Consider the following 21,772-nt stretch of genomic DNA (forward strand, 5'->3'; position numbering starts at 1 on the left):
CTAAAACTACGCAGTCATTAGGTAGGTTTTTTCCAAAAAAAAAAAAAAATATGTCATCCAATCGGAAGCAGCAAAGCAGGTAATTAGTTATCCGAACCCACTCATGAATGCTCGAACTCTACTTCCACAATTAATTAGACCGGCGATATACAAAGATTAACTATAAAGTAATATTGCAGCACCCTTTCCGACGCTGCAGCGACTTGTCACCATACCGTTTTGGTGAGCTGTATAAACAGAATCGCGGTCGTCGCGCTTTAACCGTTTTGCTGCCATTGACATTGAAGTGTGACAGTAAACAGCAAAAGCCAGTTCTCGGTGCGATGTGCTAGAATAACAAAGCACAATTTTTAATTAGTCATTGAACTTTTGTATTTGAATATTTAGAATGATTTGCAGGTATTTTCCAAAAAAAGGTTCATTATAATTTCAAGTTAAAATGACTTATCCCACGCATTTTACAACAAACACAAGTTATTCTTTAATGAGTTTTTTCACTCTCAATAAATAAAGCAAACAATTAAAATTGTTTGCATATGAAATTATAGTTATATTGAATAAACGAGAGATCTAAAGAAGACAGTAGTTGCATATGATCCATCAAACAGGAAAGTAGGGGACAGAAGCTTGAGGCTGTAAAATTTCTAAGATCATGTGCAAATCCTACGATATTAGACGTACAAAGCTGATCATATCTCTAAAGAGAGAAGACTTAAGACTCATGATGGGCATGGTAACTGAACACTGCCTTCTGTCGTCGCATGCTGTTGTTGTTGTTGTTGTAGCGATAAGGTTGCTCCCCGAAGGCTTTGAGGAGTATTATCGATGTGATGGTCCTTTGCCGAATACAGATCCGGTACCACAGCACCATTAAGGTGCTAGCCCGACCATCTCGGGAACGATTTATGTGGCCACATTAGACCTTCAGGCCATTCCCTCCCTCCCCACCCCCTAGTTCCATGAGGAGCTTGGGGTCGCCAGAGCCTCGTCTGTTAGTGAAACAGGATTCGCCGCGGATAGGTGAGGTTGACAATTGGGTTTGGAGAAGCTATATATTACGATGGCAACCTGAAGAGTTGCGCTACACAGCCTCTTGAATCTGGTATTTTAGTCGCCTCTTACGACAGGCATACATACCGCGGGTATATTCTGATCCCCTATCCCGCTGTGGCGTCGTCGCATGCTCGTCAGTAACAGCAAATGTGGGAAATGCGAGCTGCAGGTAGAAACGGTTCAGAACGTTCTGTGCTCGCGAAGTCAAGGCAGCAGTTACCAAAACTCGAGACAGCAATTAAGCCAGGTCCTAAAAACGTCTAGTACTTCTCAAGAGTACGAAGTTAATTTATAACACAAGTCCTGGTACCTAATGGGTGTTTTCTTATTGATCATTAAACAAATTCTGTGACACTATGGACATATTCAGTCTATGCGAGATCTTTAGTGGCCGGCCAGTTTAAGCCAATAAACGTTAGCTTCCAATGCTAACAGCTACATATTCTTATTTTTTACTTTTATTTCAAATACAAAGGAGATCAAGTCTTTTCCTGTCCTTTCCAGTCCATGGGCGGCCTTCCCTTTCCTTTACAGTAAAGTCAAGACGATAGCAGTATCTTCTCGGTCAGAGCATCTTTAATCATTTGAAGTTCAAGCCATGTAACAGGAATGATACGAGGATGGATAACTTTTTCGCCTCGTACCGCTGGTTTACGTCATTGCGAATGCAAAAAACGCGAATTATGCGGAAAGGCTTGCAGCATTGCAACATCTACAACAGAGACAAAGCCTTGAGGAGTGCTATCGATGTTGATGGTCCTTTGCCGGATTTAGATCCGGTACGTTACGAAAACAAGAATCAATAAGGTACTAGCCCGAACATCTCGGGAACGATTTAGTATGACCACATGAAATCTTCTAGACCGTACGGCCCTGCCACCCTATACAGGAAGAAACAGGATTCGGGTGTGAGGTTAACAATTGGGTTGGAGAAGCTATAAATTGCGCTGGCAAACCCCTTGAAAGGGTTGCGCTACACAACCACTGGAATCAATTTTGATATTTTAGTCGCCTCTTACGGCGGGCATACTTGCCGCGGGATATTCTAAGCCCCTAACGCGCTGGAGGTATTTAAGAATCCGACTCCTTTGAAGGTAATTGCTTAGAAGAAGAGCTAATAATCAAAGTCTCGTGGTTCTGCATTAAGATTCTAGTCTAACATACATATGTATGTATGTATAAGACGCATATCATACTTTTTCAATAAATATGTAGTATTTATAAAAATTCACAAAATTTTGTCAAGCAATCAGAGTGAGTTATTCTCTAAGAAAAATAACAATCTTAGCGCTCTTAATACCCCAAGTTTCGCAAGGGAAGGAATTCGCATCTCAAATTTTACTTTTCCTCTCCTACCCTTCGAGAAGCAAAATCGCAAACCAATGACCCATAATAAATATTATCAAAAGTCAACAGCATCCAAAATGATTTCTAACTGATTGACTAAGAACAATTGAATTGCCAAAAAAAAAACAATAAAAGATGATAAGTAAGCGCCTGTATAGTAAATAGCGCAGATTATACAGCAGCGAAGACCAACTCAGCTGAGCTCGTCTCACTTTGGAATGCGCGATAAATACAGAACGAGAATAAGAACAAAGTTTTGCGGAGAGCGTATAAATGAATTATTTGTGGCTGCATAATCCCCTCGACAACAACAAACAAAGCAGAAAAAACAAAGAAACTTAAGAACAACCGGATGACTGGCGCTTCCGATGCGTTGTAGGTTTTCTTATAAAAAGTGCTGAACGCAACTGGAATCAATATCATTCGTTCGTTTTAAGTTGTGCATTCACAAGCTCAAATAAAAGTTAATTAATTATAAATTCAAATATTTTATAAATTCTAAAACCAAACAAAATGAAGTTCTACGTGTGTGTTGTTGCTATTCTCGCTATCACTTTTACTAGCCTGTGTTTTGTGAGTGAAGCTGCGCTTGCACGCGCGCAATTCAAGAACTCAGGTAAGTCTCTAGAGATAATTGTGTAAGAAAGATATAAGGATTTCAAGATTTTTTGAATGATTAAGGCTTGGGAAAGGTGTGCATGTATTATATGTTTAGCGAACTCAAAAACAAAAGAATTTGTTTGTCTTTAAACCTTATTGGAACTCTTTAAATTTTTTTCACTTCAAATCAGGTCCACAAAACTTACTTTCCTCTTTCGTGCTAACTTAAGCATGACATTACGACAATTAAGTCTGAAGATCGATCTCATCTATGCTGGTCTAAGTGTTCCGCCAAAGTACATTGGCTTATCACTGCTCCGGGCAGAGTTAAGCTTAAATTGTTTGGAGCCGAGTTTACGGCTGGTTATGAAGATAAATAGTTACATACCGTAACACTACCACAGCTCTTTCTGAAGGGGCTCCAGTGGACTGGTTGATACTTTCATACGTTTTCAGCTGATGCTCACAGTATGACACAGGGGCTTGATTAAAATCAGAATCAACTTCTTGAGCTCTTTACATACAAAGTGTATACTCTTTAACTCTTATAATTTCCTGTAAATATCATTAATCTCGGATCAGTTTTTTGTCAGACACTTCTAGGCTGTTCAGGCACTATTTTTGTAGCAACACGTTCGCTCTATCATGTCAACGAACTTGAGAACTGAGTCAAGCCTGATTACAGCAGCAAGAAAAACAGAACGTTTTATTTTTTTTAGTCAGCCTCTAGTATGTTGCTCTTTTTATAGATCAACAAACACGCCTCACATTTAATTGGACAGGTATAGTAGTATCGCATCAGAATAACCAATATTTACCCAGAAACGAACTCTCTTTATTTGAACTCTGAAGTCGGTTCGACCTAGGATATCAACTAACTGAGAAGAAATGTCGTTCTTCTATGGAAATTGAGCTCTACTACCTTGTTACACTGCTGAATTAAGACTCAGCCACAAAACACCGTATATGACAATTCTGAGGTTCTTTGTGAGAATATAAAAGTACGATATGCAAGTATGTATTCCAGTAGGTGATATGAAGAATATATGGCTGTCGGAATGCTATTTTTCTCCAAAATTCCAGCATATTGGCTTGCGTCTAACTTCGACTTTGGAAGAAGACTCCCAGATTATTCCAACTAATGAAAAGTACCTTTTTGCACTTCAATTAAGACATTTTCTCGTTTAATTAGCCAACCAGGGTGGTAAATCAGTAAACGCTTTACCTTCATCAATACAAAGTTTGTGTCATCAGGTTTATTCCACTTCTGATTTAGGACTTTGTTACTAAGGCCATACGATATATACAAATGCGTACAAATGACAACTTGTGTAGCTATTTTTCGGAGGGCTTCTGAAAGATTTTATCAGCAAAAACTGAAATAGAAGTAACAGCCTCCAATCCCTTTCTTCATTCCAAATACCGACACGATACATCCTCATATCCTAGCTTTGACTCAATTTTTAAGATATCATAACATATTGTTCTCTTCTTCTTCCATCCCACAGCTTACCCCGGCAGATGCGCTATTTCCTACGATTTGATACTCTCACCTGGACAAAGCGCCAAGTCGCCCACAAACCCTTGCGCTGGCATCAAATGTCTGCAAGATGGTTATGCTGAGTATAAAACGTAAGTAAAATGGCAATGCGGAAGTACGACCTTTTATTCAATTAAACTGATAAATACCGATTTATAAGCATTAAAATTTAATTTCACCAAATCTTCCATTTCCAAACTAGTTGTGATGCTGTGGCGCCACCTAAAGGTTGTAAGCAACGTGATTTTGTCAACATCAAAAGACCCTTTCCGGAATGTTGTGAACGAGCCTACGATTGTACGCGTCACATTTAAATGAGGAAAGAGAGTGTTACAAAAACAAAGAAAGACGGCACAAACCAGTTACATAAATCAGGAACCACAAATCATATGTCGATAGTAAACAAAGATCATCTACATTACCAGCGCGCTTTTTTTATAGGCAATTAAGCCGATCGTCAACACGATCTCCATCAATATCGCAGCTACTTCATTTATTATAATTGAGAATTTCATATTATCATCATTATTAGCGCGCTGTTTTTATTTCCTCATTGTAGCTTTAGGGAATTTGTGTGTCATATCTTCAAGTCGTTACGCATGCGCTCATACCCCCACACATACTTGCATAAAAGCTCTTCATGATCATATTAAAGTACATAACAACGTTAATAAGTCGGTTGCTAAATTCAACTGAGCCTCGGCGTTGACTACTATTTTAAGTGTAGCCAAGCTTAATTCAGCTGAGCCGGCTTGAGAACCAGCTAATACCTGCCATCATATCGTATTGACTTCCGTGGAATGTCTGTCGGTTTAGGTGAACGATTTGTTATTATTATTTCTTGTTTTTTTTTTTGCGCTTCTCGTTGTTTTAAGTATCTTAACTATTTATTACTGCCGTTCTCATATTACACATCTGTTTATTTTAGTTTTCTATTTTTTTCACTTCTTCGATTTAGCGCTGCTATTCATAATTTATTCGTTTTGCTTTTATTCATTTTAAGTTTGTTAAAAATTTTAATTTGTTCACACATTTGGTTTATGGAATTTTTGTCATCATACATACTAGTTGTTAATATTATTAAATAAAATTAAATGTTAAAATTTACACAACAGTAATTTTCAATTGGGTGTGTCCGATGATCAACCAGAGAATATCGGTAAAACCTCGGGCTCCTCATTCAGTTGTCTGTTAGGATGTGCAGATTTCTGTTTGCTCAGTATTTAGTTTCTCCCTTTAAGGAGAGCATAAGAAGACATCCCGTAAGAGTTCTGGGCGGGGAGTTTTGACGGGCGTGCAGCTTCTTCCAGTGTGTTTATTAAGCTCCACGCCCATATCGGAGGCGCGTAGTATACAAACGCCCGGCCAATTGCTTTATAGGTAACTACGAGCGTTTCTTAGCCTTTGCGCCAAGAGCTGCCATTAAGGGAGTTCACTATATTGTTACGGCTCTGAAGTTTGGGCGCTGGCCTGCCGACCACACAGATAATTTGCGGTCCATCTTTTGAAGCTTGGTGGAAGCGTAGATCCTGGTCAGAGATCAGGTTGAAGACATGCGCTAGGTAACTAAATCCCTCATTGGCAAGGTTTTTAAACATCCGCATGGCATTCTCGTCCAGACCTGCTGCTTTAGATGGTTTAGCAGATTTGATGGATTCATCAGCCTTTTTGGCGGTTATGATAATGGGAGACGCGCTGTGTTTATGCTTATGTGCGCGTCTGGTGTCCTGCCGTCTAGAGTTGTCAACCGAGTAATGCATAACGTATTCCCGTCATAAAGCGCTCGTGTATTTCTTCTGTGGTTATCCACAAGCGGTCTCATGCGCAGGTTTATGTCCCTGATTTGGGGATCGCTAGGGTCTTGTTGTTGTAGCAGTGCTTTGCCCCACCTAACAGCCGCGACCGATCACAAATTGTCATCAATATCCTCTAACGGGAGTCTAAGGAAACTTGCTGTTTCAACAGGGGTGAACCATAATGAAAGGGGTGTTAGAGGCGTTGGTTCCACATTACAATTAAAGAGATGGTTGGTGTCATGTGGGGACACATTGCAAGCGGGGCATACATTTTGTATGTCGGGGTTGATTCTGGATAGGTAAGAGTTTAACCTGTTACAGTATCCAGAACGAAGTTGAGCAAGAGTGACACGCGTTTCCCTGGGGAGTTGCCGTTCCTCTTCCACAAGTTTTGGGTACTTTTCTTTGAGTACTGTATTCACCGGGGAAATCCTGACATAAAGGTCCGACGCCTGTTTGTGGAGTTCACCAAAGACCTGCTTGTGTTTTTTTGCTGCATACGGCTGGGTTCTCAGGTGCCGTATTTCCTCAAGATGCTTACGGAGATTACTCCTTAAGCCCCTAGGCGGTGCTGGCTCATCAATCAGATGTCTGTTTGGATGCCCAGGTTTCTGGGTATTCAACAGGAACTGTTTGGTTAGCATCTCATTTCTCTCCCTGATGGGGAGTATTCTCGCCTCATTATGTAGATGGTGTTCTGGGGACATAAGAAGGCAGCCCGTGGCGATTCTGAGAGCAGTATTTTGGCAGGCCTGTAGCTTCTTCCAGTGGGTAATTTTTAGGCTTGGCGACCATATGGGTGATGCGTAGCACGTAAACGGCTGGCCAATTGCTTTGTATATAGTAATGAGCGTTTCTTTATCTTTTCCCCAGGTACTGCCAGCAAGGGATTTGAGGATTTTATTACGGCTCTGGATTTTCGGAACAATTGCCGCTGCGTGCTCATCAAAATGTAGATCCTGATCAAACGTCACACCCAAGATTTTGGGGTGTAGGACAGTCCGTAGCGTAGTGCCATCGACGTGGATGTTCAAAATGGTCGACATTTGGGACGTCCATGTGGTAAATAAGGGCGCGGAAGATTTAGTTGGTGATAATGCCAGGTTTCGCGAGGCGAAAAAACTGGAGAGATCGGGGAGGTAGCCGTTTATTCTGTTGCAGAGCTCATCGATCTGTGGGCCTGGGCCTGGGGCCATTATTGTGCAGTAATCGGCGTATGAAACGATAGTGACTCCTTCTGGTGGTGAAGGTAGCTTAGATATGTATAAATTAAACAAAAGTGGGGATAGGACACCACCCTGTGGCATCCCTTGTTTAATTCTTCTTGGTTTTGATGTTTCGTTTCTAAATTGCACCGATGCCTGCCGACCACTCAGATAATTTGCGGTCCACCTTTTAAGACATGGGGGAAGGGTAGACCCTTCCAGGTCTTGCAGTAACGTGCCATGGTTGACCGTATCAAAAGCTTTTGATAGGTCTAGCGCTACGAGTACTGTGCTATGGTGGGGGTTTTGATTTAAACCGCAATTTATCTGGGGCTGATGGCATTTAGCGCGGTGGTGGTGCTATGGAGTTTTCTGAAGTCATGCTGATGACAGGCTAGCTGCAAATTTGCTTGGAAGTAGGGTAGCAAAATCGCTTCAAGCGTCTTTGCTACTGGCGATAGGAGAGATATCGGACGATACGACTCTCCTATGTTAGCTGGTTTCCCAGGCTTTAGTAGCGGGACCACCTTGGCCATTTTCCATTTGTCGGGAATGACAAAGGTGGAAAGAGACAGGTTGAAGACATGTGCTAAGTATTTGAAACCCTCTTTCCTTAGGCTTTTAAGCGTCGGCATGGCTATGCCGTCTGGGCCCACTGCTTTGGGTGGTTTAGCGTGACCAATGGCATCTTCAACCTCTCTGGCGGTGATGGTAATTGATGACGCGCTGACTTTATGTTTATGTGCGTGTCTGTTGGCCCTCCGTCTATCTTTGTCGACCGTAGAATGCATTACATATTGACGGCAGAAAGCGCTCGCGCATTTTTTTGAATCCGACAGCACTTTATCGCCGAAGGCGATGGAAACTTTGTCATTGTGCTAGACGGATTCGATAGGGACTTTACGGTGGACCAAAGTTTACCCACACCGGCAGAGAGGTTACAACCTCTTAGGTGCCCCTCCCATTTCACCCGCTTGTGTTCATCCACAAGCAATCTGATGCGTTGGTTTATATCCCTTATTTGGGGGTCGCCTGGGTCGAGCTGTCTTATAAGGTCACGTTCTCCCGCTAAATTTGCAGCCTCCGCCGGGAAGTGGGGCCGAATTTCGGGAATTCTCCCGGCGGGAATGAAACGTGCCGAGGCGGATTCAATGACCTTGCGGAAAGCACGCTCCCCTTGGCGGGCATCAGTCGGGATAGGGAGGGCAGCAAAGCGGTTGTCTGTAAAAGATTTGTATTCCTCCCACTTTCCTTTTTTAAAGTTTATGAAAGTGCGTTTTTCTGTAAAGATGAAGTCGGCGGTACGCTCTAGCGAAATAAGTATAGGCAGGTGGTCGGATCCCAATGTTACCATCGGCTGCCCGTTGACGCAGTTTACGAGTTCTGCGCTCACGACCTACCATACATGTGGGGGCGTCTCCGTTTATTGTGCAGAACGTCGCTTCTTCTATTTGATCCGCCAACATCTCACCCTTACTGTCTGCCCGCAAGTTTGAATGCCATAGATCGTGATGGGCATTAAAGTCGCCTAAGATAATGCGATTGTTGCCAGTGAGTAAGGCGCTAATAATAGGGCGGTATCCACTGGGGCAACAGGTGGCAGGAGGGATGTAGGTGTTGATGATTTCTAGGTTTGTATCGCCTGACCGGACAGATAGGCCTTGACGTTCTAAGACATTGTCCCTGCGGTCGATGCCAGGATCAAATATATGATATTGCACAGAGTGGTGTATGATAAACGCGAGGGTCCCTAGGGTCTTGCTATCTCACAATGTCACACCCTTAAAGCTAAGGTTGCTGCCTTCCTAGAAAAATTTTGCCGGATTCCCGGACTTCTTCCAGCAGGAATAAAAAAAGCCTACACGGTTTCATTGACCCTTCGTAAAGTAGCTTCCCCTTGACGGACATCAGTTGCGATTGAGAGGACAGCAAAAAGATTGTGTATCATGTATAGTTCCACTTTCCTTTTTGGGGCGATGAAGGTCGGCGCTCATACGTGATGAATTCGACAGATCGCTCCAGGGTTAGGTAGTCAGTTGATGTACACAACGTCGTATCATCTATTTTATCCACCAACATATCATCCCAGCTGTAATCACTCTTCTTTTTGAAATGTTTTGAAACCGCGTTAGGCTAGGAACTATGTCATCGAACCTTGCGTTAATGTGATTAGTAGCTGGGGAACGACTCGATCCTGTGTGGCTAATGGACCCTTCAATTCGATGTGACGAAAAAATTGTAATCACATCCCTTAATTCTGTTGCAGGATATCCTGAAGCTCAGAAATGGTTGTTCACATCCCTTAATACTTGTATTAAAATTGTGGAATAGTGTTATGTATCTGCTGAGCCAAAGCATTAGAACATGATACAGCGAATAGGTTATGCTTAGAATAGAATGGCGGTGGAAGTGGAGTTGCCTTGCAACCGGATGCCATTATCCTTAAAATGGCTAGGAGCTTTGATAGACTCCGTATCTTACCAAGATAAGATCTTATGATTGTACACTCAAATACAAGCTAATTTGGTACCAATACGGTCGTGCAGTGAAGTGCTTTTGGATAAGGAAGATAGAACTTATCGTTGGGTCACTGATCATGCAATTAGATCTGTTCTGTTTGGTTGGGCACATATATATAATCTCACCCCCGCTGTCAAATTGCAGAATACCACATGACCGTGATGGGCATTGAAATTGCATATATTAATGCGATTTTCGCCAGTGAGAAGAGCACTACTGAGGGAGCACCAAGATACCGCAAAACTTTTAAAGAAATTACGTGTTCGACGAATGTACATTTCCGGCATACGCAGCAAAACCACTTTTCTGGGCCGAGGTTAGGTTCAACACCTTTCCGGAGCAAGAGAATATGGAGCAGTCCCGCTGCAAGGACCTGCTCCGAGGATGACAATTTGTGGGAGGGAAGCAACAAATAAAATACGGTTACACTGAAATATTTCATGGGAAATACCTAGTCGCTCCGGTGCATAGAGCCGGCTGCCGTGGGATGTGATATTTCGCAGTATCATACGATTATTTTAAGCGCTTAAATCGCCTACTTGGATTACACTTCTACTCAGCGTTGGATTAAAAAAATAGGTACCGTATCGAATATTATTTTGTTCAGTCTAAATATTTATTTGAATAGTTCTGTAGGAAATTGTGATGGAAATTCAACTTTAAAACTACTTCGCTGAGCTGCTTCCTCTTCAGCGGCAATAGCGGCATTAATAAAATCTCTGCAAAAAATGGAAAAGGGTTGAATATAATTTTTTTTTTAACAAGACGTCAATGGGAGGAAAAACTTACTCCTCGTCGGCAAGTGTGATATTAACGCGTCCAGTTGAAATTTGTGTGGGACGTATTGAACCAAAAAAGTTCGTTATTGGCACCTTATTGGGATCACGCCTATACAGATCTTTGCGTACGCCAACTGTTGAAATGCAAACGCGTTTAGGACAAACTTGGAGCTGAGGCAGAGTTAGAAAGAAAAGTGGGAATTTGATAAGAGTAAGACATTTAATTAGTAAAAAAAAAACTAACTTTCACTTACAAACTCGCCCATTGTGCTTTTGCCATTGGGTTGTACTCTCTCCAAAAACTCCAACGCATAGTAAGTATAACGATCAATCATATATACACCAATCGATTGGTCCACATGGTGCTGAGTAATAAAATATTAAGAAACATATTAAGGACTATATTGTTTGCGGTCCACCGTTTCAGCTCAGATGATAATGTGGAGATTTTAATAAAAGCAGCGAGAAACAGGAACATGTTCTCTTAAACTGACAGAATTACCTGGTGTAACTCAGTATCTTACTTATTCGGCGCTGAACCCCTTAAACGGTTATACCCGATCGTCGTTGGGTTACTGGCGCCAATTGGTAACACCAAGGGTATTTAATTCGTTTTTCTCATGGTTCATCCAGCGGAGTGAGGAACGCCCTGTTCCTCTGCTTCTATAGGCGGGTTCTTATCAGAAGCATCAACTTTCATTCGCAAAACATGACCTAGCCAGCGTAGATGCTGTTTTTTAATTCGCTGGACTATGTTGGTGTCTGCATGAAACTCGTACCTCATTAATCTTCTTCGGTACTCGGCGTCACCGTCGCGTAGAGGCCCATAAATCTTTCGAAGACCTTTTCTCTCGAGCACTCCCAGAGCCGCCTCATCTGATGTTGGCATGGTCCACGCTTCTGCACCATATAGCAGGACGGGTACGATAAGGGACTTGTAGAGTATGATCTTCGTTTGCTGAGAGAGAACTTTACTTTTCAATTGCCTGCTTAGTCCATAGTAGTATTTGTTGGCAAGACTGATTCTTCTGGCTGCTCGTTCCCAAATAAACGAGGTGCTGACGTGGTTGCAAAGGTGCAAATGCGCTGATTTTTTGATGACAGCAGGTACTTATTGTTGTGCTTATTCACCATAAAACCCATCAGTAATCGCACGCTCTTATAAAATATTGTTTCAGAGCGTTTAAGTTCTACAGCTAGTATAATTTTCTCCAGCATCAAATTAAAGAAATCACATGATAGCGCGTCACCCTGTTTGAAACCACGGCTCGAAAAGATCATTCCCAATTCGGGATGAAGTGGTGATGTTGCTCAAAGTAATTTTGCACTGCCGTATAAGTTTTACGGGGAAACCAAATTCAGACATATTGGCATATAGGCAGCTTATTTTCGTACTGTCTAGGCCGGCTTTAAAATAGACGAAGTGTTCATGGGGTGTGCTTCCAAGATTTGGCGCATATGAAAATCTGGTCGATTGTAAATTTACCAGGTCTAAAGCCGCACTGATAAGGTTCAATCAGCCGATTCACGGTGGGCTTTAATCTTTATACGAACTTCTAAGATGATGACCATGATAGTTGGCGCAGTTTGCAGGATCCTTCTCCTTGTGTAGCTACTGGCACCAAATAACGCTATCTTCCACGATAGACAGGAAACATTCATACCCATTTAGAAGCCAATGACTCGGTTACAACAACAATCTATGACCCGGCCAGCGAAGAAATGCGCGAGCGCGTTCTACCGGCAATGCGTAAGGCATTCCTCAGTTGAAAAATACAGACGCCAGACCAACAGACGCGAACATAAGTTTAGGAATCATTTCCATTTGTGCCCCAGCTCCTTAATAGCTCAGGTATATGGAAATGGTTTTTAAACGTAGCCTCAAGGTGGGAACTGGACCACGCCCAGTTGAAAAGGTGGTCCACCCCTAATCCATGGTGTAATGCGATTCCGTGCCCATTGGATGGTTTGCAGTAAGGGGCATCCGACTGTATTCTTACGGAGCCTCCCGGATACCGGTCCACCTCCGGGAGTAACGGCGACTTGCTACGGTATGGGGCTCTACCGCAGTCGACCGCATTGTTTCCCCTATCCCTTAACTTTCAGGCTGCCGAACGGTCTCACCTTAGTAGGCAGCTGACGAACCAGATATGAAATGAACAACAAAAACCTGGCCTCGGATCCCTGCACGGTTAAAGATGCTGCCCTTGGACTATGCATTAAAAAAGTCCACAATTCGTCGGGAACCGCACAGACGGCGCCGACCAGGCCTTCACGGCAACAATCAAATCTTCGGCCACCTGTGCAAGCTAGCGGAAGAACTAAACCCCTTGAGGGCAAGTCCAATAGCAGCCGGCAAAGCTAGCCCCAAAGAGAGAAAGCAGCGGACGACTGAGCAAGCACAGGAGGCCCGTCCCACGCCCGTACCGGGCACCTCTTGTCAGCAGGTGGCTGGTAACAGCACAAAATCCTCCACGGACAAAAGTACTGCCTCCACCGCTGCAAAGCTACCTCGCAAGCCGGCTGAACCCCTTGAGGGTTCCAAGGCAAATAAGCGAACCCCGACTTCGGTCCGCAACCAGCGGAACATTCGCAATGCCGTCAAAATTGTTGAGAAACTTGGCAACTCTCCCAGCGATAAGTTGACGGCAGAGCAAAAAAGTTTTCTGGCCTGGGCCAGGAAGATTATTGCTGCCAAGAAGAGCAGCAACAACAAACCCAACCTCACCCCCTTCCTCTCCTGCCAGCGAACTACCTTCTGACCCGAAGATGCCGGCCCTTAAGAGACAAAGGTCTATGGGAAATGCCTCGAGCGATCCCAAAAGGCATCGGCCTTCGACCTCTACTCCCCCTGCCCTGACCAAAACCTTCAGCGAGGCGGCTAAGGCCAACTTTACGCTGGCGGTTTTGAATCGCGGTCACCCGGATGGGAACATAAGCCCGGATACCTGGAAGGATGTCCTTAACGGCCTTCTCAAGATATTTAAGGACATCATGACCAAGTATCCGGGGCCGGCTCCCACTATCCGTGATGCCGGCTGGTACCAGGGTAGGGTCAAGCTTGTTTCCTGCGCCGACGAACTCTCGTGCAAGCTCTACAAAGTCGCCATAGCTTCGCTAGGACAGCTGTGGCCTGGGGCCACGTTTGATGCGGTCGGTGTGGAAGAAATTCCGAACAGACCGAGAGCTTGGGCCTGGGTTCCAGACGGCATAGCGGATCCTGGCGAGATCCATCGCGAAGTCGAATCAGGGGCTACCTTCGAGCGATTGGAGGATAGTCCGGGTCGGCGAGACAAGGGCGAAGCAGCGTTATGTTGGCTTCATCATAAACGATGCTTCTCTCCCTTGGCTTGACGAATGTGATGGAGTATTAAGCTACGGCTTCTACTCCATCACGTTGAAAATTCGAAGGGATGGTACGAAGGAGGAAACACCGGACGAGGGTGAGCCTATACCTCAGGGCGAGGGGTCAGACAGAAACACCCTGAGTGGATCTGCTGCCCATGGCACTGGGGAAGGGACCGCCACCGCGCCGGAGGATCTGGTGATTGGGGATAGCGCCTCGAGCGAACCCGCAACCGCCACAATGAATCTCACGGACCCATGCAACACCTTGAGTGAACATGGGGCCGATATCGAACTGGCACACAGCACTCCGGATGCCGAGAGCGATACACTCTCGGTATCTGAGTTTGTGGGCCAGTCCTTTACGGGCATGGACGAGCAGCTTCTGCTGGAATCCGACCCGTCGGATGCCGAATTCGACGATACTATCGTAGAGGAGGCATCCGACGATGCGGATCAGCAGAGGATGGACGTATATGTCGCAAACGAACCGTAACGGGCGCGCAGGTACTGCAGATAAACCTGCACCACTCTAAAGCAGCCTCGGCTGCCCTAATCTTACGCCTCAGCACAACGTATGAGGACGTCGTTCTAGTCCAGGAGCCTTGGGTCGTTGGCAGCAAGGTCTGTGGACTCTTTTCTAAGGACTACCGGCTGGTGACCCCGCCCGCGACAGGTAGAATCAGATCTTGTATTCTAGTAAAGAAAAATCTAGTATTTATTTTACTATCTCTTTTTAGCGACGAGGACTTTACCTGTATTAGCCTCGAGCTACAGGGTCAAACAATCTGGCTGATGTCCGCATATCTTTCGCACGATCGCCCAACTTCTGTGCAGGACCGGCTCTGCAAAGCGGTACGGGAGGCCCACAGTAAAGGGTTCACGATAATAATTGGGGCCGATGCCAATGCACATCACACTGCTTGGGGCTCTACCGATATTAACAATTTTGATTCTATTATAAGTAACAATCTAAGTATATGCAACTCTGAAGACAAACCAACTTTCATCACCTCAAACAGGAAGGAGATTCTAGATGTTACTCTAGTTTCTGGGGCATTCTGTGACCTTGTCAAAAATTGGAGAGTTTCCAAGGAAAACTCCTACTCTGATCATATGTATATCATTTTCACTCTGCTCTTGCGTACACCGCCTAGGGTAGCTTACAGGAATAGGAGACGTACGGACTGGAACCTTTATAAAAAAGTCCTATCCTCTACTCTCCTAAAGAACGCTTCTCACGGTAGGCCGAGCCTACCGCTAACAACTGATGAAGCGCCTCCTTTAGACACAACATTTGCTTCTCTCGGTGAGCTAGACTCATCGTCAAAAATAGAAGAAGCAGTAGATCTTATAACCAAATCTTGTAACCCTGCCTTCACAATAGCCTGCCCGGAGATTAAGGTGAGGGGTAAAAAGAAACCCTCTTGGTGGAACCGAGAAATCTCCGAGCAGAGGAAAAACAGCAGAAAACTCTTTAACGAGGCTAAGCGCACTGGAATCTGGTCCCATTATAGGGACGCACTAAAATCTTTTAAAAAGTTAATCCAGAAGGCCAAAAGGGACTCCTGGAAGAACTTCACTAATAACATCGAAGAAGTCTCAGAGGCCAATCGCCTACGAAAGGTCCTCTCCAAAAACCCCATACCTCCAAGCTGCATTCGCACAACGAGCGGAGAATGGGCCACTTCTAGTACGGAAATTCTGGAAACCCTGATCAGCACTCACTTTCCAGGCTGCAGATCTCAACCATACATCTTAAACATGAAATCTAACCCAGCGCCATTTCAACCCCTGGACCACATTGTAAGCGAAAAAGGAGTTATCTGGGCAATCAAGTGCTTTAAACCCTTCAAATCTCCGGGAATGGATGGAATATTTCCCGCTGAATTGCAAGCTGCAAGCGATCTTATAAGCCCGCTGCTAGCTAAAATCTACAAGGCTTGCCTCAACCTGGTCTATATCCCCACGGAATGGACCAAGGCAAAGATAGTCTTCATACCCAAAGGAGGCAGGATATCGGGCAACAGTCCAAAGGATTTCGGACCAATAAGTCTGACCTCCTTCCTCCTAAAAGTTCTAGAACGATTGCTGGACGCCTATATTAGACGATGGCGAATAAGGCACTAATCTCCAACAACCAACACGCCTACTCTAAGGGAAAATCCGTAGAGACAGCTCTACATGTTATCACTACTAAGATAGAGAAGGGTCTTGCCTTTAAAGAATTTACTCTGGGTATATTTCTCGACATAGAAGGAGCCTTCAACAACGTTCTCCCAGCAGCGGTCACAAAATCTCTACGTTCACTAGGGGTGGAGGAGCCCCTTGTGAAATTCGTTGAGCTCCTTCTAAACAAGAGAAGCATTATCTCTGAGCTGGGCAGCTCATCGTTAATAAGGTATACCAACAGAGGAAGCCCCCAGGGGGGCGTTCTTTCTCCTCTACTATGGAACCTGACGGTGAACGCTCTGTTATCTATACTACAGCCCACCGGATGCCAAGTCATTGCATATGCCGACGACATAGCCTTGACAGTTACCGGCAAACACCTTCCGGTGCTTCGCGAACTCTTGCAAAATGCTCTTAATCTAACAAACACTTGGTCTATGGAATGCGGACTCAGCATCAGCAGTGAAAAAGCTGAGATGGTGCTTTTTACCCGCAAACGCAGTATACCGGAATTTACCCTCCCGTCCCTAAGCGGGAGGGAAATCAAACTCTCTACCGAGGTTAAATATCTCGGAGTTATTCTAGACAGGAAGCTTGACTGGAAGCGAAATGTGGAGGAACGATCCAGGAAAGCCACAATGGCTCTCTACGCTTGTAAGTCGACAATCGGAAAAAGGTGGGGTCTCCAGCCACGCATAGTCCATTGGATCTATACGGCAGTGGTGAGACCCATACTCTTCTACGCCGTCACCGTATGGTGGACGGCACTCGATATCGAATCTAACAAGAGTAAAGTAACGAGAGTGTAGAGGATGGCGGCAATGCTCACCAGCGGTGCCCTTCCCTCCACTCCCACCAAAGCTCTTGAAACCATATTATTCCTTCTCCCAACTGATCTATATGGTAGATACTGTGCCTCCTGCAACGCGGCAAGGCTCAACTCTATCGAACCATGGAGGGACTGCAGGTTTGGTCACACCCGGATCCTGAAGCAAGTCCCCGAAACCTTCTTGAAATTGGATCATACAACATCGTCTCCTTGCTGGGACAACAAATCTTCCACAAGAATCCCAGAGAGGAACGAGTGGGCAAACGGCGTGGAGCCGGGATCACACGAAATCTCCGTTTTTACAGATGGCTCTAAACTAAACAACAGAGTCGGCAGCGGAATATTCTCGGAGAAGCTCAATCTAAGCCAGAGCTTTCGCTTACCCGATCAATACAGTGTTTTTCAGGCTGAAATCATAGCTATCTGGGAAGCAGCCCGCTATCTTGCTAACCTGCAGGTGACCAATTCTATTTCAATTTTCTCTGACAGCCAAGCTGCCATAAAATCCCTGCAATGCAGTAACACCTCGTCACTATTGGCATTGAAGTGCAGAGAAGCCCTCAACAAACTAGCTGAAAATTGCAACCTAGGCATAATATGGCCACTGATATCTCAGGAAACTCTGCCGCGGATGAGCTAGCTAGGGAAGGCACCAACTTGCAAACAATAACCTCCGCTGGTTGGGCCAGCCCTCCTCTTAACACTTGCAAATACCACCTGCGATCTCTTTTCACGAATCAGGCAAACGACAGATGGGCGAAGGAACCTACATGTAGTATATCCAAGCAAATCTGGCCTAAGCTGGATGAAAAGAGATCGCGATCGGTGATATTGTTAAACCGTATCTCTATAAGCCCACTAGTGGGCCTTCTTACAGGTCACTGTCTCATGGGCACTCACGGTGCCTATGTGGGCCTGCAGACAAATGACTTCTGCCGCAGCTGTAGGGACGAGGAGGAGATAGAAAGCGTTGAGCACTATCTGTTCCACTGTTCCGCACTGTCAAAAACCAGGTACCAATGCCTCCACAGACACTCTTTTGGGTGCCTTGCGGAGCTGAAATCTATAAACCCTAATGACATCTTGTGTTTCATTATGCAAACAAGCTGGTTTAGCCTGACTGGGGTCTAAACTTTCTTCTTCTTCGAAAGTAGGGTAACAGGAAATAGGGGCCCCGCGTGGTAGCACAACGGGCCACAACGGCCTACGTGAGTCTCCGCTCGGACAGCGGAGGCAGCCACTCTAACCTAGAGTGACGCGCGCCTCCTTGGGAAGAGTGCTTCCTATTCTGCGATTTCTTTGTATTTTTCTTTAAGAAAGGATCATATAAAGGCATCCAAGACATCCAAAATAAGTCGGTAGATTACTATGCCAGCAATTGCTCGGTGAACCCCGTTGTTGGTATTAAACACCCTAAAACTGCTGTAGAGGAAATCAGAACTCCCAGGGAGCAGCGAGTCACTCAATTTGTTAAACTGCAAGTTTCCTTAGACTTCCGTTAGAGGATATTGGTGGCAATTCGTGATTGATCGCATCTACTGGAAGGGGCGAAGCACTGTTACAACTGTTTAAACTGCAAGTTTCCTTAGATTCCCGTTACAGGATATTGATGGCAATTTGTGAGTGCTCGCATCTATTGGGTGGGGCGAAGCGCTGCTAAAACAACAACATGACCTGATCAGCAGTCTACTTGTGGATTTATTCTAGAACGATATGAACAGCCCGACTTTTTTGATAGCACTTTGATATGAACAAATCGAACGTTCGACCCTCACAGTCTATTAAAACTACTAATTTTCCCGCCATTGATATATAGATAAAGATTTCTCGCACAAGAAATTTGCAGGTCTGTGCCAGACATGCAGGTCCCGTAGCCACCACGAATTTTATTTTTTCTTTCCCCTACAAAATGTACATATCAAGGTTAATTAACATTGCAGTGAGTAGTCTCAATGTACTCAGTCAATAGATCTTGTAGGCACTTTTATGAGTATATTACTAAAAGGGTACATCAAACATCCTAAGCTTCCCATTAAAATTTATGCTGGTCCCAGCGACAAAATTATTCTGCTACAACAACAAGATTATTCTTGCTGCCTCGTGCTTCACTGCCATAGGTGAAACTCTGATCTTACCTTGCAGGGCCCGACGTTATCAATCCCTGTTTCCATTCTTATAAGGTACCTCCTTTCCTTTAGCTCACAACTGCTAAAAGTCGTCCACGGATCCGATAGCGAAAACTGAAATTTTATTTCTGTCAGAAGATATTTGCAAAAGAAATTTAAAATTTTCATGTGGTTGTTGTAATTTTAATGATTTTGTTGAGCCCACACAAAAAAAATTGGGGACAAAGGTGTTTAGTGCATATATATTTTAGATCTCCGAAACAATATTGAACCCATCCAGTGTAGTTTTTATACGCGGGCGAAGGCCGCCAATAAAGAAAGATCTGTGCAAAAATATGATATGTCTCACCCCTCCCCCCCCCCCCCCCCCTCTTCGATCCCTTGTTTCGGAGAGCCGGGGCCTTTTTTTTGTTTTTTTTTTTGACAGATACAATTTTTAGTTTCCTCTTTCGGAATCGTGGTCCTGTGTCCAAGGCGTGTCTTTTGACATCACCGATAGTTTTGAACGAGTTTTTGCAGTTGTGAGCTGAAGTAGAGAGTTAAGCTGCTACAACAACAATGGCAGCATGATATCACTTGAAGATCTACATATATAAATCATATTTGCACTTACCGATAAGGAATCCTCGCCCACCAAACTGCTTGCGACTGCCAACACATTTGGTGAAGTAAATTTTTCATATAGGGAAGCTGCTTGACAGGTGTCTACCATGAAAAATAGCTCGTTATATCTGAAAAGAGAATAGAAAGAGTATGCGTAACACAACGTACATTTTGCTATCAACAGTTTGCAAAAATTTCTTCACACACCTTTTCTTTTCCCACATTTGCTCCACAGCATCAGCTAGCTCCTGACTTGTAATCTCTTCAGAATCTTGAAATTTAAGAAAACCATCGCCCCCATGTCCAGTCAAATATATCAACACATTACTGCCAGCGTCGGTTAGCAGTTTTTTCGAACGCGCTGTACCACTTCGTGTGCGTCCCGTGAGCAAGCGAACAAAATTCTCAACCGTTACTTCATAGCCACGATAATCTACCTCCACATCATCACCGTACACATTTATGTGTTGCTTAGCATTATTGTATACTTGTCCAGGACGTGGATTACGTGCATTACATGCCATATCGTCTGCTACCATTAGTACGATTTGTGAATCAGGTATGCCCAATCGTTTCACAGACCGATATATGCTCAGCACATTGGCCACATGACGATAATTAAACCAAAATCGTGAAGCATCCACAAGGACAGCCCAATTGTTGGTGTGCGTCGAATGTTGCACAGAATCTACATACTTTTCAGGAAGTTGACTTTGGTTCTGCCGATTGCAACAAAACAATTTGTGATATTCTATACAAGAAATTCGTAGTAAACTTACCTGTTCAGTAACTACTTGCTTTAGTAGTGCACTAAACGCGCAAATCGCCAAAAGCAAGCAGTAAAATTTATCCATTTTTCATAGAACCGCAATTAAAATATAACTGATTTTACTTTTTTTGGCGAGCGCCACAATTATTTATGAACAGCTGTTTCATGACCGTTAAGGTTGTGTAACGCTGATCGGCGATACAATACTGCGCTAACACAGGATGGCGCCGACTGCACTAATATTCCCAGGAACAGTGTATGGTATTCAAGGCGCATGCCACCGAAATTGTATCTAAAAAGCCAAATTAAACTTCCTTAACCCTAACGCCATGGTCGTAACCATACCCATATCCATAACCATCTCAATGTGATCGATTAATGGTGCCTTAACCTAAAAATCGTGAAAATGTCATAAAAATGATGAAAACGCAAAAAATTACAAACATATTCCACAAAAAATAAGTATCTTAGTCATAACGTATCCAAAACAATGAAGAAAATCTAAAAAAAGTTATTAAATTCACCAACTCAAATATTTTTAGGTTATGGATATGGCGAGAAACCAAAAACCAATTGATTGGCTATGGCGTTAGCGTTATGGTATGGCACCATTAATCGATTACATTCCTTTCCATAAGGTAGGTTCGATCAGCTGATTTTTCTGGTTATGGCTTTATGGTTATAAGTCACCATTAATTCTCCCTAAAGCTGGAGACATTGGTGCTTTATCTCCCTACAAGAATACTGACTATCATATGATTATCCTCTTATTGTCAGCAATGTCAACCTAACGATCAGCGCCTCATACAAACTTTCTATCACAAACTTAAGGGGACTTGCGCAAATGTGATGTACACAACTGAGTTTTTGTCTCCTTCTTATACACCATCATCGCCTACTGATTAAGTATATAGCCGTACTGCTCACTCTCAATCCTGGATCAGTGCTGACACTCTAACCAAAGAGGATAAATACAATAAGAGCCGTCACTCGTTATTTTTTAGGCATTTACTCGATGTATACTGAGAGGTAGTCGCTACTATTTTTTTTGGCGAGATGTTTATAAATGTCTTCTATACATTTTGGTG

General features: G+C 43.9%; 2 protein-coding genes across 3 annotated transcripts; one reads left to right on the forward strand and one right to left on the reverse strand.

The window, feature by feature from the left end:
• Positions 1-145: 145 nt before the first annotated feature.
• Positions 146-20,853, reverse strand: PIG-K (Phosphatidylinositol glycan anchor biosynthesis class K). 2 transcript variants are annotated; one of them, XM_067781180.1, is made up of 6 exons: positions 20,695-20,853; positions 20,123-20,634; positions 19,926-20,043; positions 11,095-11,205; positions 10,851-11,011; positions 10,656-10,780 (listed from the first exon to the last, which is right to left on the reverse strand). In XM_067781180.1, exons 1-6 carry the CDS (start codon positions 20,767-20,769, stop codon positions 10,678-10,680), a joined length of 1,080 nt encoding a protein of 359 aa, XP_067637281.1. In that variant the 5' UTR covers positions 20,770-20,853; the 3' UTR covers positions 10,656-10,677. The 2 variants fall into 2 exon arrangements, with proteins under 2 accessions (XP_067637282.1, XP_067637281.1); XM_067781181.1 differs by lacking the exons at positions 10,656-10,780; positions 10,851-11,011; positions 11,095-11,205 and adding an exon at positions 146-328.
• On the forward strand, positions 2,745-5,652 carry LOC137249555 (uncharacterized). Its single transcript, XM_067781185.1, has 3 exons — positions 2,745-3,016; positions 4,509-4,632; positions 4,743-5,652. Exons 1-3 carry the CDS (start codon positions 2,914-2,916, stop codon positions 4,852-4,854), a joined length of 339 nt encoding a protein of 112 aa, XP_067637286.1. The 5' UTR covers positions 2,745-2,913; the 3' UTR covers positions 4,855-5,652.
• Positions 20,854-21,772: the final 919 nt, after the last annotated feature.

This window comes from Eurosta solidaginis, chromosome 4 (genome assembly GCF_040869045.1).
Source record: "Eurosta solidaginis isolate ZX-2024a chromosome 4, ASM4086904v1, whole genome shotgun sequence".
NCBI lineage: Eukaryota > Metazoa > Arthropoda > Insecta > Diptera > Tephritidae > Eurosta > Eurosta solidaginis.

Bases quoted from the DNA above. Each gene is read 5' to 3' on its own strand.
- LOC137249555 (XM_067781185.1), top strand. From the start codon at position 2,914: ATGAAGTTCTACGTGTGTGTTGTTGCTATTCTCGCTATCACTTTTACT. The intron at 3,017-4,508 runs GTAAGTCTCTAG...TCCATCCCACAG, and splicing joins CGCGCAATTCAAGAACTCAG to CTTACCCCGGCAGATGCGCT. The intron at 4,633-4,742 runs GTAAGTAAAATG...TTTCCAAACTAG, and splicing joins GGTTATGCTGAGTATAAAAC to TTGTGATGCTGTGGCGCCAC.
- PIG-K (XM_067781180.1), bottom strand. From the start codon at position 20,769: ATGGATAAATTTTACTGCTTGCTTTTGGCGATTTGCGCGTTTAGTGCA. The intron at 20,635-20,694 runs GTAAGTTTACTA...TGCAATCGGCAG, and splicing joins AGCAAGTAGTTACTGAACAG to AACCAAAGTCAACTTCCTGA. The intron at 10,781-10,850 runs GTAAGTTTTTCC...CATTTTTTGCAG, and splicing joins ATCACACTTGCCGACGAGGA to AGATTTTATTAATGCCGCTA.